Below are 22250 nucleotides of genomic sequence, written 5' to 3' on the forward strand. Positions count from 1 at the left end.
ACCACAATTTCCTCACCTGTCCAACTAAGTCCTAGGTGATCTGCTACAATGGCCATACGCAAATCTGTCCTCTCACAAGGACTTTGGGGACCTGGAGGGACAGAGGACAGTGACCCATTAACATTTTGCAAATTCCTGTTCTCCTATATTAAGAGAAAAAAAACATACAAGTTTCCTTTTCTGGCCACTTTTCCAGTTTACAATGTAAGGTAACTGGACTGCAACTGCAATTCTTTAATTACAGTAATTTAACGGTTTATGTTGAATCGTTCATTAGCATGATGGCAAGAAAAGGAATTACACAATACATGTGGTGGTCTACGGCTATTTGTGCTATGTAACCTTTAGGCAGGCATTAACTGTCATGAGAATCACACAAAACAAAGCATACCACAACTCTAAGGAGCAGACTCTTAAAGTACTTAAAATCTAGGGTGGAAAAATCTATGTTAGAATCTAAATGGTAAACATGCGCTATCTGGTGTTTTTGCAAAACCTATTGTTGACAGTTGAGTGTAAGAAAATTTCTGACGAGACTACATTGATAAATATGACAATTTTGCCCTGAACAGAGAAAAAGAAAAACAAGGATTGTCAAACAGGTTGTGCCAGTGTAGTAGTCACTATAACTGGCTTACTACTCTACTGCGCAGGGCACACAGGGTTGGAGAAAGGGGGTATACAGGAGGAAAGGAATTTCAAAACAGACGATACGGGAAACAGTACATCAATGATGATGGTTCAATGACAGCTATTGTTCTAAGGGAATATATATGTATATATATATAAACAGGCCACAGGCATTCCAATCAATCAATTCAACGACCACAACATGTCATGCAACTATAAGTGAAATAGGTCAATATATAGATGTATTTGATAGTGTGAAAGTTTTACAAACTAGGCTTGATCTCTGCGATGGGAGGTGTTCGAGACCCTGTGAGTCCCTGACTGCCCTCCTTCCCACCAGTCCGCCTACTCCTCCTGCTCCTCTGACTGCCAGAGGCCCTGTCCGTCGTCGCCATCTTTGCCCCTACGGACGGGGCCCCGGCCTCAGCCCTCGAACCTCTACCAGACCTGGATGAGTGTGAGGGCTGGGAAGGTTGGGAAGGCTGCGAGGTGTCTGACAGCGAGGTGCTCCGGGAGGTGCTGTCTTCCTCCGACTGCTCTGTCTGCTTCGTTTTCTCCTCGTCTGACAGTCGGTCCACCAACTTTATCGTCTCTCCGCTAATGTCTTTAAAGTATTCAATGGTGCGCTTACAAATCTCGCTAGGGTTATCCTGTCTGGACGTTCCCTCACCTGATGCTTTGCTGATTTGATGCCTATCCTTCAGTGGTAACCTCGAGGGCAACTTTATGGCTGCTCTCTCATTAGCTAATGGCCTAGTTGGCCGTGAGGTAACCCTAACAGAATGTACACTAACCGTGGCTGTGGAGCTGCTCTTCTTACTATCCTTGACTGGTATTCTAGACCTTGGTTCTACTTTGGCAATAGCTAGCTCTCCTCTTTTCTTGGTCTCAATTTTCACTGCTTGTTTGGGCTTCTGCTTGCCTATGGCTGTTCCCTGGGTGTGAATCAAGCGCCCTGATGCTTTCACTGGAAGCCTGGACCTGGGTATCTTAACTTCACAGTCTTTCACTGGTATACTTTGCTGCTGCTGCACCTGGCTGCTATTAGCTATTTCTACTTTCTCTTCTAAATCCCTACAACACAATGTTTCTATCCTGCTGGCTTTTTGAAGTGTGGGCTCAGAAGAGGACTGCAGATTGAACACTACACTGCCACACTGAATATAATTTGCATGTATGCTGGAGGATTCGAGGTTGTTATTGTTGTTGCAGTTTTCAGAAGGGTAATCTCTTGTCTCTGACTTTGCATCTATGTCTTTGTTAGTCTGGCCTTCTGTACACTGACCTGCTATACTGATATATTCTGGTACAATCTGGCCTTCTGATATGTCATCTTTAAAATCAGTGAGATCCCCAGAGTCTTTTTTCACAGTTATAGAAGCAGCTATTCCCATCTTAATAGGGGTGCGTAATTTGGGATCAACCTTGGAGGCTGTGATTGTGCATGAGGAGGCAGTCTCAGCTATAGCCCCACAGGTGGATACTTCAGTACCAGCAAAGCCATTGTCGCTGCCAGGGTGTGAAGATCTGCATTTCGCTGTTGCTGATATAGTGCTGCTGCCTGTGGTTATATCTGTAACCTTCACCTTCCCATCTACTGTGGCCCTTTCCCCTGTTTTTGACTGAGAGGAAATTACACCCAGGATCTTGCCCCCTCTCCCCTTTTCCCCTGTTAGAGGGTCAGAGGAATGCTCACCAATCTGAAAAAACTGAAGCCTTTCTTCAACAAAGTCCCGCTTGCTCATGTCAATAGCACCACTGCGGGTCATCTCAAACATCTTCCCTTCGTGGAAAGGGAAGGGGTTAGGCTCACTAGTTGGTGTGCTCTCATCTGTCGGTGTTCGAGCAGGGGTTGTGTCAGGTGTTGTAGCCTGTGATTTGTCCTCCACCGATAAACCAAAGGGCTTGGGATCTTCATCTTTGGTTTTGGAGTCATAAACTCCATCATGATCATTTCCTTTGGTAGACCAGGGATCAAAGTCGAGGCCTTTTGTGGCTACTGTTTTAAAAGTTGAATTAATCTCCTCTTCAAGTTGGCCAAAGTAATTGTCAACGAAGCTCTGCCTTTCTGGATGTCTTCCTTCAAGGGTGTAATCTATTTCTTCACCACTTTTTGTAGAAGGCGGATTGGTTTTCGAAGTCCCACTAACACCCCCATCCTCACACTTCTCTTCCTCAATCATTTCAAGCTTAGATTGTCCAAAGGAGCGATCAGCTGTTTTTCCATCATTGGATAGACTGGATGTTTTTGGGTCCTCACTTAGTCCATCATCCTCATCCTGAAAATCATAACCATCTAATGAATCAATCTCAGTGGCATCTGTGTCATGGGAAAATTCAGCAGTGGTTGCTATGGAGCAGTCAGTGATTGATTGGTCATTCCCATTTTGTTCCAGATCAGCATCCTCCCCCTTTACGACACTATTGATTCCAGCCTCTCTATTTGCATTCTTCTCTGATTTTCGGTGTTTTGAGCGTTTCTCTCCTTCCTCTTTCATTTTAAAGGTGTACTTTTTGACAGGGATTGGATGGAAGACAGACTCGTCATCACTAGAGTCACTGTTATCAGCTCCAGGAGGAATGGGGGATGGAGGCTGGACCCTGATGATTGGCTCGGCTAAGAAGTGCTTGTCATGCTCCTCCTGGAGGTTTACTTCCATCATTTCTGTCTCTGTTTCAGAGGATGCACAAGACTTTCTTTTCTCAGGATCAGACTGTTCCTTGTCCAAAGGAGGGGGTGGTGGAAATTCTATATAAGGAACTCTTTTCTCCCCTTTTAACTTTTGTTTGTCTGAATCCTTTTTCTTGCTGTGATTCTCTGATGCTGCTAGCTTAGATTTTTCTCTTGAAGGCTCCTTGTAGATGAAGGTCTTACCATCTTCCTCTTCTGACTCCTCTGGGATGGGACTTGGCATGCCAGTCATGGAGCCAATCACAGAGTCAGGCATTCTTGAGGTCAAGCTAATGTCCTCTGAGCTTGGTGTTTCAGGAGTAACAGGACTCCTACCAGAGCTGTCCATGAATGTCACTTGTTCTAGAGTGTCATCTTCTGGACTACCTTGAGGAGATGGAGACTGCTTTGGTTTGACAGTGTAAAATGTTCCCCTTGTCTCGTGTATTGTCCTACTCTCATGGCTTACTATTTTTTTGTAAGTTCCCAGCTGCCCAGAAGCTGTTTCTTTCTCATACTGCTTGCCCACTTGAATACTGACATATACAGGTAAGGGTTTGATATCCTTGAAACCTTCTGTAATAATTTCAGAAGTTCCATGGTCCAAATACTCTATTTGGTCACTGTCAACACCATTACAAGTAATGTTTGATTGGCTAAATTCTGAGTCTGTGGATTTCCCTGATGTAGACCCACAAGTAGATTTGTTTGATTCAAAGCTACTATGTATTGGATTTCGACCTAGGACCGGCGCGTGAAAACCTTCCTTTTCATGTGATTCAACAGAGGCATCCAAATTCAAAGATGGGGACCTGCAATTTTCTAAAGTATTAGACGATTTTCTTACAGGAATTTGAGATTCCGAGTTTTTTTTTAGACCTTCATTGCTATTTGGACTCTCTCGGACAACAAATTCAGTGTAAATAATTTTCTTAGTAGTTTCTTGCTTTTGAGAATCTGTATTATTGTCATCTTGTAGAGAATCATGCACCAATGTTTGGGATAATTTGGGAGATTGGGGTTTATAGTTCCCATACCCTTGGTTTTCCCATGTTTTGTTTAATTTCTTATCTTCCTGACTTTTCCCACAGGACTGATTAATGGAAGAGAACTTGGACTCACTGTCTTGACCTCTTCTCTGGTTTAACGGACTGTCTGGTGTTTTTGGAATGTTATAACCACCAAATACCTGGTACACAGGAAGCTTACTTTCATGTAGCTTCCTAATGGGGGGATTAGAATTTTGGCCACCATGTGGACCTCTATCTTGTTTTTGAGCTTCTTGTTCAAACTTAAGCCTCACTGCGCTCACTTTGGAAGAGGACATTTGAAAGGGTTTTGAGCCTTCATTTTTCCCATCTAACTGCTTTCTAGAGTCAGAATCACTGTACTGCAGCAATACTCTCCTCTCGGGACTACTGGGTAAACTGGCACATTTCCTATCATTAGAAGAGAACTTGTCTCTCAGTCTTTCTCTACTCCATTCCTCCCCACATGCACCATTTCTATAAACTGATCTCTCTGGGCTGCTTTGTGTGGAACTAGGCCCAGATCGCGATTCCCTAAAGTCTGGTCTGCGAGATTTTCTCTCTGGAGATGACATTTCATCATTGAGCTGCTCTGTTTTATCTCTGAAGAACTGAGATACCTCACTGAGTTTTTCCTCTGCTTCTTTTACAGTTCTATCCACTCTCTCCTCATACATAAGTTGATCTCTTTCTTTTCGCTCTGTGTCGTCTGCTGACACACGCATCCAAACGGCTTGCTTTGGGCTACCAGGCTCAGAAGAGTGTTGCAAAAGTGTCATTGTTTCATAGTTATCATCAGCACTGGACATTCTTCCTGATGTGTCAAACACATTTCGCGACGACCGAAAAATATATTCTGTCCTTGGGCCAACTGACCTATTATCATTTCGACTTCTGTCTGGTGAGTAGAAGTGACAACTTTCTCTAATATGTTCTTCACTGTCAGGATGAGACTGATCAAATTTCTCCGACAATAACATTTTCTCAGCAAAGTTATAAGATTCTCCCCTTAGCTCCGATGATTCATCATCATTGTACTCTACAGATTGCTGGCTAAGTAATTTCAAGGTCTTATAGGACTCGTCTGCCATCAATTGAGCTGAACTAGGACGACTTTCCTCATGTGCAATAGTATTGTTAAATTTGGAGGAGTCAAAATATATAGGAACTTCCTCAGGATCCCTGTCCTCTTGTCGATTTCCTGGGTAGTAATACATTTCATTGTCTGAATGGTTTTTAGTCTCTCTGATGATGACCTCTGTTGGTTCAGTTTTATTGCCCTTTTCAATGTGCACCTCAATTATTCTTTCAACCTTTGGCTTGACGTCTTCAGAGCCTCTCTGCGATGTTTCCTCAGATTTATGCTCAAAGAGTCCAGCAAGCTCCCGAGAAGGGTCCTTTCCTGATTGAAAAGCCTTCATTATGTCATGAACAGACATAGTCTCCTCACATCTCTCTGATACAGCTTCATTGCCGGATGGTTTGTGGTACACCATCCTCGTGGTAGTAGTGATGTGAGTCTCCTCCTTCAATCGAATTCCTTTACCCATCGAATCTTCATCTGGCACAACTTTAACTGAATATCCTTTATTGAGCTCAGAGGTGAGTGGAGCTTGATTGGGATATCCTTTTGATTCAGAATCAATATATCTTATGGGATTTCCCTCAACCATTGCAGGTTGTTTCTTATCATCAGGGGGTTCATAGCTTCTGATTACGTGAACAACTTCAGTCCTAGTCTCAGTGATCACTGGGGGAACAGGGATGTCCTGGAAAGGGGCCTTTGGGCCCATGCCTTCAGCACTTTGAGGGGCAGAGGGTGTCCTTTCACTTCTGGTCTCAAAACCACTGTCCGAGAGTGGGCTCTTATCCTGTTCGTGAGATATATCATCAGGGGATTCCAGCACAGTGTCTGCTCCAAAAAGAGCCTCAGCTACTTTACCTATCTCTCTATCTGAGGGTGATGATCGCATGCTTGTTGGGGGCATTTTAAGCTTTTGCTCTTGAACTGCAATGGTGGGTTTCAGAACACGTTTTTGCTTTTCCCTGCCATCCACTTCTCTCTTGCCCTCATCGATTGTATGCTTTTTGTCATTCATTTTGGAAAAAGAACTGCTACCATCATTAGCTAGGTAGTCGGCAACTTTAGAAAGATTGAAATCTCTATCCTGAATTGTTTTTGCTTTTGCCTGAGGAACCACCGTCTCATATCTCGGGGGAAAGCTCCAGTTGCTTGGTGGTTGTTCAACAGGAACTTTTGAAAAACGTATGTCATCCAAGGACCCCCTTGCCATTGATTCTCTGGCAGTGTCCTTAGAAAGGATTTCACTCACTTTTACCAAATCTTGTTTTACTTTCTCCACTATCCTGTATGGCTCTTCGTCTTCTACCTTTACTGCAGAAGCAGAGTGAATACCTTTACTTGCAGTATTTGGATCAGTCTGCAAAATGGCTGACATTCGTATTAAGTCCTCTTTCATATCAGCAACATCTTTGAGGATTTCTTGGCTGGATGATAATGGGGATGCAATGGTGGACTTCAAACTAGACGAGAAAAGTGGAGGTTTAGTAGGGGAAAGAGTTTTGGCAAATGATGACTGCAATTGAGGATTCATCTCCAGGGGCACAGTCTTCCGTGGGGACAGAATAGCAGCGGTTGACTTGGATACTTCAGGTAACTTTTTAAACTGGGGCTCTGGCAGTACATTGATAACAGAATACACAGGGACTGTCACTGTGCTGGATGTTCCAGCAGTAGTGGCATTTGGAGGGGACCTTAGGGAGTTGTAAAAGGAACTGGATGCTGATGACCTAATGGACTGATATGAGGAGGATGCAGACGAGGACAATGACTTTAAGGTGCCATAGCCAGCAGAGCAAGAATTGAATGTTTTTTCAACCTCATCAAATGCTGCATTGACACTTGTTGTTGCAGCATTGGTGGTTGCTTGTATTCTTTCTTGCAGACTACTGGGGACAAGTGAGTTTGGGGAAGAGGAGCGGTACTGTGCCGGTGACACTGTTCCATTGATCAGAGCAGCAGCACTTTGAGGATTGTTGGATTTGAGTGGTGAAGACAATGAGGAGAAGAGGTTCCTTGCGGGGCCTGTCACATCTGTGGAAAAGGAACGGACGGAGGAGAGGCCGGGAACGGTTTTGATGGGGGAGGAAGATGATGCCGTACCAGTGGAACCTCCCACTACAGTCTTATATGAGAGAGGGGAACTGAACATATTAAGTGAGGATTTGGGAGATGTGGGAGGTGTCATGGCTACTGACGTCCTTTCACGAAGAGGACTGCCCCCTGTTGAAGTAGTTACAGGGGATGTCCTAGCTGACAATGCTGCAAGTCCTTTGATAGACACACTGTCTGACGCACTTTTTGCAGGTGAGACCAGGGGACTAGGGGCTACCTGGCCTGGGTATTGAGAATGCTGGACTACAGTTTTGATGGGAGAGGAGATGGTTCTGTAACTTCGGATGGGAGAGGCCATGTCACTAACTGACTTTACAGAAGAGGCAGGGGATCCAGGAATGTTTGTTTTAATGGGGGAGGCTGAGTTGATGGACCAGACAGACTTCAGTGGAGAGGCAGAAGGTGTGTTGGACGATGAGCTGGAGAGGGACCCAAACCCAGACTTGGCTTGGCCAGGGACGGCGACAGGAACAGGCGGCCACGCCTGATAAGATCTCGTTGAAAAGACAGGTTTGTGAGGGTAGCCAGAAGGCTGTGTTCTTTGTGGACTTCGATCAGATGTTTCTTCAACAATAATTCAAAGAAAAAAAAGAGGCAACCAAAAGTATAAAGTAAAATAATTGGAAAAGAAAACATAAAAGAAAGAGAAATTCAGTCAGAAACAGCATCACTTACAAGTAGCAAGACAAAAATGTACACTTGTAAATTACAGAAGGTCCCTTTTAAACGTCCAGAATGACATGAAAAGTGAACGCATCAAAACAATGATACATGACAAAATACAGCGTGAGGGAAAAAAATGTATGACATGAGATCAAGCTAACAACTTGAGAACCAAATACAGTACAATTGCATTGACTTTTGATGTGCTTCATGTGATTTGAGTGCCTTTTATAGTCCATATTTGCTTGACATGCAATTCCTTACATATGGATCAGTTTTGATGCCAGAGATGACCCCACAATTAACAGCATTTGAGAAAAACAACACATTACTAATTTGGCCATGATTTAGGATTAAGAATGGAGGTTGCACTTTACAAAAACACAGCGTAAACCAGAAGTTAATTTGGCACTACGATGTAGGGTTCCCCCCACCATTTTGTACTTTACAGTCTGATATTTTAAATTCCAAAAGTTTAGATGGACCAGGCAAGAACAGTAAAAATATGTACATTGCATTCATGAATTTGTTGTCATATTGTCTTTGGGCACTTTCACAACTGTCGTCCTTTTGTTATCTCCTTTTTTTTTTTTTTTTTAAGAGCGGTTGTGTTCATGAGCAAACCTGTCTTTACCAGTTTGAAATACAAAGGCCAGCGCAAATGCACTCTCAGTGGTAAGGAATTTACTTTGGAAGATGCTCTCCCATTGTTTGGAAATTACTTCGGACAGTGCAGGTGTAAGCTGCTTCTTCAAAGCTGCATTTGTAAATATATAACAATTTTAGTTCAATTACGGAAATTTTCCATCAAAAAATTATGGTTGTATTTGTTGTTTTTATATATACATTTATATATAAAAAATTAAAAAAAACCTTTAGAAGCTGTGTTTTCAGTGTGTGAAACTGTGTGAGGGACGTTCTACAAGCTCCTTACATGTCTCCTACATCCACCAAATGAAAGGTAAAGATTGGTAAGGTAAGTATTAAAAGGTAAAAATTGATTTAATTAGTAGCTGTCCATTGCCAACTATAATAGCAATCCAAATGAGAAATGGTGTTTCCATAGATTTTTTTGTAAACATGTGTGTCTGGGTTTTGTAGTTTTTGGACAGTCCGTAACACAGATGGCAGGAGAAGCACGGTGCTGAGCGCTGTTCTTGTATATAAATTTTTAGAGACAACAAGTGCAGCCAAAATCTTTTGACGAACAGTCTCAGTAATTTTCTTTCATGTGGTACAATTGTTATGTAGTCACAAAAGCAGCGTTGACGCACTGTACTTGCACGTAAGTACTGAATCTGAAGCATACATCTGGCCAGCTTTTCTCTGCTACCCAAGCAGGAATAACAACATCGGAGCACCGTAAGCGTGTGTGGCGACATTTCTCGAACATCTATTTTTTGTCGTCAGTATACCTGATTTGTCAAAGTTAGGAAAACATCCAATTCTTTCGCCTATCTTTGGGGTAGGCAACCCAAAATGTTAAAAGAGACATTTTGCACCAAAAATAAAAAATAAAACAAATATGTCTGTAGCTGCAAAAAATTATAAGCCTTATAATGAAGGCAACACGTGACATGCTGTATGTAGCTATATTAGCTATATTAGCCTCCTATCAAAATGACCAAGTTGGCTACAAATACATAATGAGCCTTCATGATTAAATGTTTATTTTCCCTGCAGTGCATCTTATAGAGAATGACGCACCGTACGATGCAGTTTAACTTCAATACAATATTAATGAATTAGAAGAATGTTTGTGTCATGTTTGTCCTCCTATTAAAACCAAAATATATATATATATTTTCCTCCCCCATCTTTTTCCATTTTCAAACATTTTTGACAAAGCTCCAGAGAGCCACGAGGCCAGCACTAAAGAGCCACGTTGCTGACCACCCGCCTATCAAATCTGTGCTGGCAAAATAATGCCTGACTGTTCATGATGAAAAGACGAGGCCATCCGATGTGTATACAATCTGCATGTTACAACATGCTACTCACAGAACAATACTTATGGTGCTTGAGGCAAGCTTTGTTAGGTTATTGCTATATTTTTGTCCTTCTCCCATGGAGGCTGAACCAGTTATGTTATGTTCTTACATTAAACGAACCGCTGCAGAGCTCAAATGGAAGCAAGCCAAATCCACCTCATCCAGGCGCTTTCAGCTCGGTTGTTTTGTTCACATATATGTATGCTCAAACGAATCGATCTAAAGATTTGTTTCAGAACAAACGCTCGAAACAGGTGTGGAAGCGCCCTTAGATTACCACCTCTAAATAACACAGACATAGCTGTAAAGTGCAACCTGATGGCACAAAATTGTGCACAGCCACATACAGTCACAAAGCCAATAAAAAAACAATGAACATGAACTGAATGAGAACAGAATAACAATTACATTCTTATACAATGCAAATAAAAATAACATTTGGTTCAAATGAATCAATGAATGGAATGTATGATGCTGACCTGCTAATATTTTCAAAAGTTAACACAAACGTTTAAAAAGCATATATTGCGGTCGGCTTAGCCAAGCTTGACATACAGTGAAACCATGCAAGAGAGATGACATGTTTGTTGGGCTAAGAGAATAAATTATGAATGACCATGTTTACGGGGGGGGGGGGGGGGGGGGGGGGGGGGGAATCTTGTGGACAATGTCGATATAAGCAACCTCTTTACTATATGAAGGGACCTTCAGACAGTTTACCTGATTGTGTTAATTAGTTAATAGAAAGTCTCTATTATTTCATGCAAGTTATAAAAAGAAAAGGGGAACTCACTCGCCGCAGGGTCAGTCAAATAGCTGTAGCGCTTACGCAAAGCTAAGGAGGCAAAGGTATGGCGTCGATCTGGCCTTTCATTCTGTAACAAACAAAAAAACAAAAGATGCTTAAACAGAAAAAAAAAATCTTCAGATAGTTATGGTAACCTAAAAGTAATGTTCAGTCTTAAGTTTTGTAATAAAATACTGTATTTTGAGTGAATCACTATTTTTGCAGCCGTAAAAAGGAAATTTATGTTATGATTAGGATATATTATTATGCTGTGACAGATATTATAAAATTATGGGACTAAAAAAAGATCCTCTTATGGTTGTATATTTGCACTTGAGCAGAAAAGGACAGTGACGACAAACAAGGTGAGAAGCATTTTTATCACCGGACTTGGGATGAAAGCGGTAAAGTAAGTTGGCTGAAACAATTACCGTTTTCATTCATGCACAAAACATTTTACCCAATAAATTCCAACAGCAGTATGAATAATTTAAACAAAAATAGAAGCAGCTGTTTGTGTGATGATGAACAGACTAGTTACCTCATCGTCAGGATCAGACTCCATATCCTGTGGGATTCCCAAGATGCAATGCGGCAGGAGGAGGGAAAGAGATGACAATGGAGAGCGGGGAAATTGTAGTGAGATGGGGTGATGAAAATGGAGCAGCAAAACCAAAACCAGAGAAAACATCAGGGGTAAAAGGAAAAAAACCTAGCAGCATTAGAATAATAACAACAGTAGCAAAATATAATAAGCAAAAGCACCATTTTCTTGCAACTAATGTGTGAGCAGTGTCAACTGCTCTAAACATAGCCAGGCAGCAGCGGAGCAAAGCACGGTATTTGCATTGTGGGGTCTTATGACTGGCTTCATATGTGCAATTATCGATGCAAATAAGTTGAGTCTCTCCCCTTCCTTATTTGGATTCCATGTGGGTGATATGATGTGAGCCAAAAACGACGTGGGGCTCGATAACATGACACCTACCTTTTTGTGAGTCGGTAGTGTGATGTTCAGATTGCAAATGGCAGACTGTGGCAGACCCTTAGAAGTTTTTGGCTCCTTAAGAAATGAAAGGCGGCCACAGGGCTCTTGGCCCATATCTCTAATCTGTACAAAATATAAAGAAATACATTAGTGAGAGGGAAAAGGTCAAACAGTGGAACATTTAGTATCATGTCCTGCCCTGAAACACAGGATACAATGACCAGATCAGTTCACTGTCAATAACTGTGGATTTGTTGCCTCAGGAAGTAAGTGAGGCAAAATGGAGTGTACAACCATTGGCATTAATTTGCTATGCAGACAATTCAGAGGGGCAATGTACTTTGCATGGAAACATCAGTTGCTGGATAGCACACGCTTTTCAACAATGCACAATCTGGAAATCTGAAATAATTATCTTCAACATACAGAACTACACCCAAAAATCTAACATATTAGTAATTTTTAGACCGCCAGGAGGAAGGTCTCAAAAACTCGCTTGCCATGTTGCTCTTTTTCCTCTTGGGGAGGACACTAAATAAAATTGACGAATCAAAAGAAAATGTATTAGGTATATTCGAGGGCTGTATACTCATCGATTCTTGGAGTCCGATTTTTTTTTTTTTTTTTTTTTGCATGAAGGTTGATTACCATGTAGGTTAGGAGTTAGCCAGTGGAGGGCATCGTTGCACACAGGTTACTTGTAGGTTGGGAGTTAGCCAGTAGAGGGCATGTGCGCTATGACAGCATAATATCCTAATGGTTCAACACTACTGTACTACTTACTGTACAGCTAACCATACCGCACCAGTGTTCATGTAATAATGTAATAATAATTTTACTCAATCTCTGTGTACACAGTCTGTCATACAGATGATTTTTACAGATGAAAGTAAGTAACTGATCAATACTGAATAATGTTCAAAGGTTTTCATACTTCATCTTCCATTTGTCATATGATACTTTTAGGTTGCTGGGTGGTCATAGTTCATTTGAACTTGTTTATTCTGATATCACCTCTGAACCTAGAATAATAAAAGTCATAATTGTTTCATGAGTGTAACCCAAATATACACATAAGAAAATACTGGTCAGTTTTACCCTAATTACTTTATTTAAAACATTCAGATTTCATGTAATATTACTAGGGCTGTCAAATTTATCGCGTTAACGGGCGGTAATTAATTTTTAAAACTTATTCATTCATTCATTCATTTTCCATGCCGCTTTTCCTCACGAATCACGTTAAAATATTTGACGCAATTAATGCATGCACGGAATGACCCGCTCACTCATTGCCTCAAACAGATTACAATGACGCTGTTTATGCACGCTTGGGGGCAGCGCTGTTCCATACTAATGTTATTCCTCCTAATAGAGGGAGAATTAGTAGTTGTGAGACGTTTATGCTGTTGCATTGTGCTCCACACATATTTCTGTAAGTTTACTTTCTTTTAGTGGCAATTATGTGTCTCTTGTTGTATTTTGGGTAAGATGTGTACAGAGATATATATGTTATAAAGGCGAGTGGACACAGGCGTTCATTGGACCGCGTCGTTTATTGGCATAAGCTTCGGCAACCCCTTCACAACAAACATAAGTATCATTTAGTGAAAGCACAAAAAAATAATAATATTCCGATCTCTCAAAAAAATAATGTTTACAAAAAAAAAAGCACTTCAATCTGTATTAATGAGGCCCTATTCTCACACAGTTAAACAACTATGCAAAGAGAATTGGCATTCCCAATCAAAATAGCTATGAAAAATACGCATAAAACTTACTCAGACTTTGGTCACTCTATTCTTATTATTATTGTTATTTTTATTCTTATTATTATTATATTAACTCTACTTTTGATTAAAATTTTTACAAATTTTATTAAAACGAAAACATTAAGAGGGGTTTCAATATAACATTACTATAACTTGTAACTATAACATTTATCTTTTAAGAACTACGAGTCTTTCTATCAGTGAATCCCTTTAACAGAAAGAATGTTAATAATGTTAATGCCATCTTGTGGATTTATTGTTATAATAAACAAATACAGTACTTATGTACAGTATGTTGTATGTATATATCCGTCTTGTGTCTTATCTTTCCATTCCAACAATAGTTTAAAGAAAAATATGGCATATTTAAGAGATGGTTTGAATTGCGATTAATTATGATTAATTAATCTTTAAGCTGTGATTAACTCGATTAAAAATTTTAATCGTTTGACAGCCCTAAATATTACAAATATTCATTTGAATTTTTTGGTTAGATGTAATTAATCATCATCTAAGCAATAAAATATGAATTATTTCATTGCGCAGTGATGCTATGTTTGAGTTTCACTTTAGTTTAATGAGATACAGCTATATATTACGCTTTCCGTCATACACTAATATATCGATATCCGCCTATAGGTATTTCATTTTATGTATATACACATACACAGAAAATTACAATAAAAAAGAACACTTTCCTTAGTTGACCAAAAAGTATTAAGTAACTATTGTGCCCCTACCACACAAAAATTGATTGATTTTTTCTTTTCACTACGTATATTCAAACAAGGAATACCATCCATTACAGCCATATAGTTTGCAGTTGATTTTTCTTTTTAATAAGTGTTGAGGGGCCTCATATAGTAAAATCCTGTACCTTCACATTGAACGGAAGTCTGTTTTCCTTGAAGGAGAAGAAATTGAAAACAAGCTGCTGTCCACTCTTGGTTAGCGGTGACAAGTTGCCATAACAGTCCACATGGATGGGTTTGCCTTCTAGAACCTGCATGAGGCCATTGACCCCAAAAAGAAAGAAAAAAAATGACAGTTTGGGCAAAGTTTGGACAGGTTCATATAAGTTCTGTATAACACAAGCCCACCTCAATGTCTTTACTTCGGGCCGCCTCTTCGAAGTTCTCCTGTTGCTCAAGGGTTTTGTCCACTTTGTCATCTGTCATGCAAAAGCAGCGAAGTCGCGCCTCTACTGGGTCATTCATTTTGGCGAACACCACAAACTTGGCCAGGTACGGCACGCAGATCAGCTCCCGGTATAACTGAGACGCTAGACCAACCGTCTCAGGAATCTGGTGACAGTCTGCGAGCCAGAACCTGACCAGGAGGAGATTGGTGGAGAGAAATATTTTTCCGGATTATTGAAGAGTGAGAAATAACCATACTTTTGCAATTTAACATCTCAGAGATAAACCTACTCCCATCAAAGGGCTCATTTGAGAGTATTCTAATCAGTTTATCAAAAGTACGGCTCTGGAGTTTGCCTAAAATGGCTGCTACCAACATAAAAGGCTGACCTACTATTCAGTTTTGGGCCTAAATCCCTAATAATTTTTCCTATGATTTATAATATTTAGTACATGATTTGACCTTTTGGTGGGGCGCCATGTTTTATGCGCACAATGGACGCACAGGGTGATGACATAGTTTGTCACTCACTAGACCAGTACTTCTCAAATAGTGGGGCGGGCCCCCCCCAGACGGGGCGCAGAGCGATGCTGGGGGTGGCGCATGTGATCTTGGGGAACATACTTTTTTGCCGCACTAGAATATGTCAAACGATTAAAATTTTTAATCGAGTTGATTACAGCTTAAAAATTCATTAATCGTAATTAATCGCAATTAATCGCAATTCAAACCATCTATAAAATATGCCATATTTTTCTGTAAATTATTGTTGGAATGGAAAGATAAGACACAAGATGGATATATACATTCAACATACGGTACAAAAGGACTGTATTTGTTTATTATAACAATAAATCAACAAGATGGCATTAACATTATTAACATTCTGTTAAAGCGATCCATGGATAGAAAGACTAGTAGTTCTTATATGGAAAAAGGTTAGTACAAGTTATAGAAATTTTATATTAAAACCCCTCTTAATGTTTTCGTTTTAATAAAATTTGTAAAATTGTCAATCAAAAAATAAACTAGTAGCCCGCCATTGTTGATGTCAATCAAATGAAATCAAATCAAATTTATTTATATAGCCCTTTACAAAACCCGAAAGGTCCCCAAAGTGCTTTACAACAAAGACAAACATGGCACATAGTAAATAAAAGGCAGGAAAGTGTTATAAAATGACATTAGGAAGAAAAGAAAAGAAAAAAAACGAACCATCGCATCACGATTAGTCAGACACCAAACAAAACAATAAAACAGATAAAATCCGAAAACATTAAAAACCCTAAAGAAATAAAATCAGGCTAAACTAATCTTGGGGAAAGGCGAGTCTAAAAAGGTGTGTCTTTAAACGAGATTTAAAAAGGCCCAAATTTGTAGTGGTGCGGATTTCCGGGGGAAGACTATTCCATAACCTGGGTGCAGCAACCGCAAAAGATCGGTCTCCCCACTGTTTGAGTTTGGACCTTGGGACTTGCAAATGAAGTTGGCCGGTAGAGCGAAGACTCCTGCCAGAGTTACGGATGGTTAAAATTTCTGATAAGTAAGAAGGAGCCTGGCCATTAATAGAATTAAAAACAAACAGTAAAAGTTTAAAATCAATTCTAAAATGGACTGGAAGCCAGTGGAGCGATGATAGCACGGGGGTAATATGTTCACGTCTAGGTGTATCTGTTAAAAATCGAGCAGCAGCATTTTGAACAAGTTGGAGACGAGAAACTGAGGATTTGGGAAGACCAACATAAAGAGCATTGCAGTAATCCAGCCTTGACCTTATAAAAGCGTGAATTGCTTTTTCCAAGTCGTGGCGAGTAAGAAAAGGCTTCACTTTGGCCAGGAGACGGAGCTGGAAAAAACTTGCTCTTACAACAGAACTAATCTGTTTTTCAAAGTTGAGCCTGCAATCGAATATCACTCCGAGATTTTTAACATGTGTTTTAAAAAAGGGAGCCAGAGTGCCAGGGTTGGGCTCAAGGGCATTTAACATAGAAGGTGTGCCAAAAGTAATATATTCAGTTTTGCTTTCGTTAAGATGTAAAAAGTTTTGCGCTAGCCACTGCTTCACATCGGATATGCACTCCATTAATTTAGTGAGAGCAGTTTGTTCGTTGGGTCTCAGGGGGAGATACAGCTGCAGGTCATCAGCATAAAAATGAAAAGAGATATTATGTTTTTTTTTATAACTGATCCTAAAGGTAGGAGATAAAGTGCAAAGAGAACAGGCCCTAAAATTACAATCAATAATTACTTACACAATGCTCATGGGTGCTGAAGCCTATAAAATCAGTCGTACCCAAGCGCCAGCAGAGGGCGGCAAAACTCCATAAAACACAATTAACAAGTGAGCGTTTCACTGTACCGTCATTTAAATGTGTCTGAGCGGGGCATCTGCGTTAATTGCGTCAAATATTTTAACGTGATTAATTAAAAAAATTTATTAACGACCGTTAACGCGATAATTTTGACAGCCCTAATTTGAATGTATTATTATTTATTGACTTTTTTTAAATTGTTTTTTTCGTTATCAAATGGTGAAAAAAATCTTGAGTGTATTTTTACAGTATGGATGAGTATTTTTTTTTTTAAACTTAATTGTAAGTTGATCTATATTACTTTGTTCTTTCTAAAAGAACACAATGTTATGCAGAGGAATATTTTATATACAAATGATACTACAGTATATTTACAGTGGCGGCAGAGAGTTTGGGGGGGCGCGGAACGTTTGTCTTCCTGTGGGGGGGCATAACAGAAAATAATAGAGAAGCACTGCACTAGACGAACAGTACCGGTCTTCTGCAATTCCTTCTACGTGGCGAGACGCCCAACACATGCGCACACAGGTTAAAAGCGGTGAGTACTTACTATTTGTCTTTTTATTGAGTCTTTTATTACCTTTTCATTGCCTCAAAATACATTTTGCATGTGTTTCCCTCTCATACTTTTAAGCATTGTGTTTTCTTGTGGTAGCTTTAAAGCAGATTGTTGATCTGTTGAACACATTAGTCAAGTACCGTATTTAAACCACCCCTATTTGATATTATTACGTTTAAGTATTTTCATAAGGCATCTTTAGTATGTTCTGTCTGTATGGATCTAAACAAGCTGAAAGCGCATGGTTGTGCTTTGGGTGTCAAATTCGCCTCTTGTAGGACGTTTCGCCGGTGTAGCAAAGTTTGGCATAACACCAGTTTTGTCATACTCTTGTCTTGTTTCATCCAGTCTGTCCTCTCCATTTTTCTTTTTCTGCTCATTTTGTAAAATATCGACAGTGCTGTCATGCGCATTAATGTTTCTCTCAGGTTCAAATTGAAAGAGTTGAACGGATGACATGTTTGGCAGCGTAACCAAGTGATGCCACCGCCCTGGGACGTCAACAACAATTGTGACGTACTAGTTAATCTAATTTTACAAATTGTATAAAAACGAAAACAAAGAGTGGGTTCCATATCAAATTATTTCAACTCAAAACATTTATCTTTTAAGAACTACAAGTCTTTCTAGCCGTTGATCCCTTTAATACTGAAGAAGGGTGAATATTAAAAGGTTGACTTAAAAGTATTGCTACTGCATATTGGCGCCTTACCTGGCCGACACATTTGTGGTAAAGGAGACGCAATCGGTTACAAAGGAAAGCGGTGTGGTCCCCGTGATGTCTTCCCACTGGGCAGGAGACGTTCCTCCTTTGGGACGCAAAGGACAAAACATGAGCAGTCCCATAATGTGAGCCCATTCATTATGTCTTGTGCGCACAGATAATTTCAAAGTGTTCATGCCTGTAATGCTGCAGAGCAAACGCAGGCAAGGTGCAGCGTCACCCCTGTGGCCGGTTGGGTGGCCTTCCGCCTGGCGGGGCGGGACAGGGATGGTCATTGTGATTGGCTTGTGGAATTTCCTCCTCCTGGGCTCCACGGTGACGATGGGGCTGAAAGTAGCTCTGTTACCAAGGACAGCCCTCACCATATCATCAGGAACAGGCTGAGCCTAAAGAGGGAAAGCAAAATGGTCGTGTTGTCTATTTTCCCGGATTGAGATGAGTACAGCCTATAGATTAAGAAGATGTGGTCTGAACCTGCAGGCCGACGCGAATCTTTTTGGTCAGCGCCCCCTGTGGGAAGGAAGCCTGGACCATAGGAACACTGCTGCTGGATAGGACACCGCCATCAGGACCCATGTGGTTGGACTCCTGCTTGATCCTAGACACCACAGCGAAATACTGAGGGAAGTCTCTGCTCACGATACGGCAAATGCGTTTCTTTTCCAACTCGGCAGGGCTGTCCAACTCTGCAATGCGGAGGTCAGGAGAGGAGATAAGCGTATGGTGAAGACAGGTGGTCCTTGTTTTATGATAGGTGGCATAAAATTTGGAGTTCACTAGTAGTACACATTGAACAAGTTTGAACAGCAGTGTAAGAAATTATGGTCACATGGCACAAAAGGCTGATACAAAAGGTATTTGGTTGTTTCATATTTGTGGTCAAGTCATATTTTTCTTTCATTTACTGGCCTTAAGGTGGATTACAATAAAAAAATCATCTTATGGCATACAGTAGGTGAAGAAATGGAACTCCATCTTTGTATGTGATGCCCTGTATTTATTGCATGTTGTCAATGTGTGTTTTTTTTCAGGAGTTTTTGTAAAGTCATACAGTGTTACAAAACATCTCTTTTACCTTCATCCATCCCAGTCACCAGCTCCGTGAGTTCCTCTGGAGTGGAATCGAATTGGTGCTCTCGCCACGTGTCGCCATTGTCACTCCGCAACACGATCAGTTCTCTTTCTCTACCCCGCATGGAGCCGAAGTGAGGAATCTCGACAATCACAGGACTACAAGGAAGCACAAGATTTAAGGAGTCAGTCAGTAAAGCCCTAACTTCTCCTAACCACTACTCAACTGTTGATCTTTTGGTCATAATTTCTTTCATATACTGTTTAAAATCGTCAAACCTACCCAAGAAACTGTGCCCCAGCTGGGCCGACCTCCACGAGTCTGCTGACCAGGCCTTCCCCTTCCACCATGGGTGGGGGGTAAGCGAGCTTATGCCTCTTGGCTAGGCGACAGGTGATGCGCGTAGGCGCCGTGCACTTCCTGGGCGGGATGATGATTCGCATTCCGTTATGGCGGCTTCCCCTCATGGACCCGCCGCGGGCATCCACCATGAAGCTGACCAGAAACCTTTGAGAGAATAGAGAAATGCAGTGAGGGGGTGAAGAAGATGACGCCGAGGCCAAGTTGGACAGAAGCCATGGACAAAAAGTGAGCAGGACGACCCCCATGCTGTGATCACTGGACACCCAAACACCGAACGGAAGAGAGAGAGGAAAAAAAAATAAAAGAGAAAGCTCCAGAGACACGACAAAGGAAGATGCTTTGAGTTCCGAGAGCTGGCTCAAGTTGAAGACCCCAAATTTAGGCGAAACTAAACAACAATGGTGTTTAGTAAGTTTTCAGGCAAAAGGTGAGATTGATGCCAGCGTTTCAGATCCTCTAAAGCAGCGGTCAGTGATCAAATATTACACACCTGCACAGATGTTTCACCAACAGGGTTAATGTAATTAAAGGTGATACACTACTCACAAAAAGTTATGCATCGTCCGCTTTCTAGTTAAATTTCAGAACATGTAAAGGGTGTAGTGTGATTTAGATTAACCCTGAAATTTTATCAAATGTTAAATGTCCTACTTTATGTGAATAGTGTTTGTTCATCAGTAAAATAGTCTGTGGAAAAGTGAGAACAGTAACCCCCCGCTAGATCAAAGTTCACCAATTGTAGTCATTATATATCGCAGATTTTTTTTCAAATAATAAATTAATCCACAAAAAAGTTTCTATTTCTCATCACATTTATATTACTTAGGTACAATATCAGCTACACATATTATGCATTCGAGTTTTGAATGTGAGAGTGATGAAAAAAATTTCCAACAAGAATGTAAAAATGTGTTTAAATTAAAGACGCACCAATACCGATACCAATATTGGCGGGGGGGCGATCAGGCCCGAAATGGTGGTATCAGTGTCGGCGAGTTCTACCATAGAGGGCGCCGATACCATTTATCGGTCCAGTAGACTGCAGCCTTTTTTTCTGACGCTCACTACACCCTCTGTTGTGTGTTGACATGTGATCACTTTACATGCCAAGCAGCTATCGCTATTGGCCTGCTCCAGACCAATGTGAGTGGGCCAATATCCGCTCTTAACCAATGCCGAGGCAGCTTTTTCATTTGGAGGAAAAACAAACCAGGAGAAATGGCGGCGGTCTGAAAATATTTCAGCGTAGAAATTCAGTCAATTACAATCAATGGCTGCATGCAAGATTTGCGGCTTGAAAGTTTTGAGAGGTCGAGTTAAATCGGCCAGTTTCAATACCTCAAACCTGATAAAACACTTGAAGACTAAACGTGACCGAACACAAAGATTTCTAGGCTACAACAGAAGTAACTGCTACCAAGAGAAAGGAGGCTGGACCGCAGCAACAAAAGGTTAGTATGAAGGCAGTACGTACGTCATTCCAGGGTGATCATATTTTGATTTCCAAAAAGAGGACAAATAAGAGAGATTAACAATCCCCGTTTAGTCTTATATTTAAAGTTTATATGTATTGATAAAACAGCGTGCATGACGCACACACATAAGCCTTATGTGTGTGGATCAGTTTGCTCCAACTTGGCAATGTAAGCAATACTGAAATATTGCTTATTGGCGCACATAGAGAAAACCGGACATGATCAGGCTTATGCTTTTCTTCCTTTTATTGTTTTTTATGACTGTGGTCAAGCCCGCCTCCTGCGTAGTTCAAGCTAGGCACTAACGCACAGCTAGAGTTGTGGTCAAAAGTTTACATACACTTGTGAAGAACATAATGTCATGGCTCTCTTGAGTTTCCAGTTATTTCTACAACTCTGATTTTTCTCTGATAGAGTGATTGGAACAGATAATTCTTTGTCACAAAAAACATTCATGAAGTTTGGTTCTTTTATGACTTTATTATGGGTGAACAGAAAAAAGTGATCAAATCTGCTGGGTCAAAAATATATATACAGCAGTGACGTGCAGTGAGGTTCATGGTTGGTGAGGCACTGACTCCTTTAGTGTCAGATTTCCAAATATATAAACCAAAAAGGGTAGCTTATTCAAATGGCTACTGGTTATTTCATATCTCATCAGCATTCTTCACAAAACACGCACACACGGTACATATTATCGATACGTAAAAGTAAGAAAATAACATGCATTTGCTCTACACCCTCAATGTGTTGGTCGTCGCCATTCTATAATTCATGCAACATAAATGAGAGTAAAGAGTGGTGTACAAAACCACAGAATTCTGACCTTTAGTGAAATATTCAGTTGTTTTTAAAACTTTTAATTCTGATACTTTAATC

At 40.7% G+C, this 22250-nt stretch overlaps 1 protein-coding gene across 43 annotated transcripts in view; it reads right to left on the reverse strand.

Annotated features, from left to right (window-relative positions):
- LOC130923110 (ankyrin-3-like) overlaps positions 1-22250 on the reverse strand; it is a 184125-nt gene that overhangs the window by 12386 nt on the left and 149489 nt on the right. For 40 of the 43 annotated variants that reach the window (XM_057848582.1, XM_057848580.1, XM_057848586.1 and 37 more), the window contains 12 exons: positions 19816-20040; positions 19537-19691; positions 18936-19147; positions 18640-18847; positions 18450-18546; positions 14827-15055; positions 14604-14729; positions 11955-12077; positions 11508-11534; positions 10973-11054; positions 902-8089; positions 17-91 (listed from right to left, as the gene is read on the reverse strand). In XM_057848582.1, coding sequence (XP_057704565.1) covers positions 17-91; positions 902-8089; positions 10973-11054; positions 11508-11534; positions 11955-12077; positions 14604-14729; positions 14827-15055; positions 18450-18546; positions 18640-18847; positions 18936-19147; positions 19537-19691; positions 19816-20040 — 8747 coding nt within the window. The remainder of the gene's footprint in view (positions 1-16; positions 92-901; positions 8090-10972; positions 11055-11507; positions 11535-11954; positions 12078-14603; positions 14730-14826; positions 15056-18449; positions 18547-18639; positions 18848-18935; positions 19148-19536; positions 19692-19815; positions 20041-22250) is intronic. The other 3 variants (XM_057848598.1, XM_057848591.1, XM_057848564.1) reach the window with 2 other exon arrangements.

Source organism: Corythoichthys intestinalis, chromosome 10 (genome assembly GCF_030265065.1).
Source record: "Corythoichthys intestinalis isolate RoL2023-P3 chromosome 10, ASM3026506v1, whole genome shotgun sequence".
In the NCBI taxonomy this organism is placed as follows: Eukaryota; Metazoa; Chordata; class Actinopteri; order Syngnathiformes; family Syngnathidae; genus Corythoichthys; species Corythoichthys intestinalis.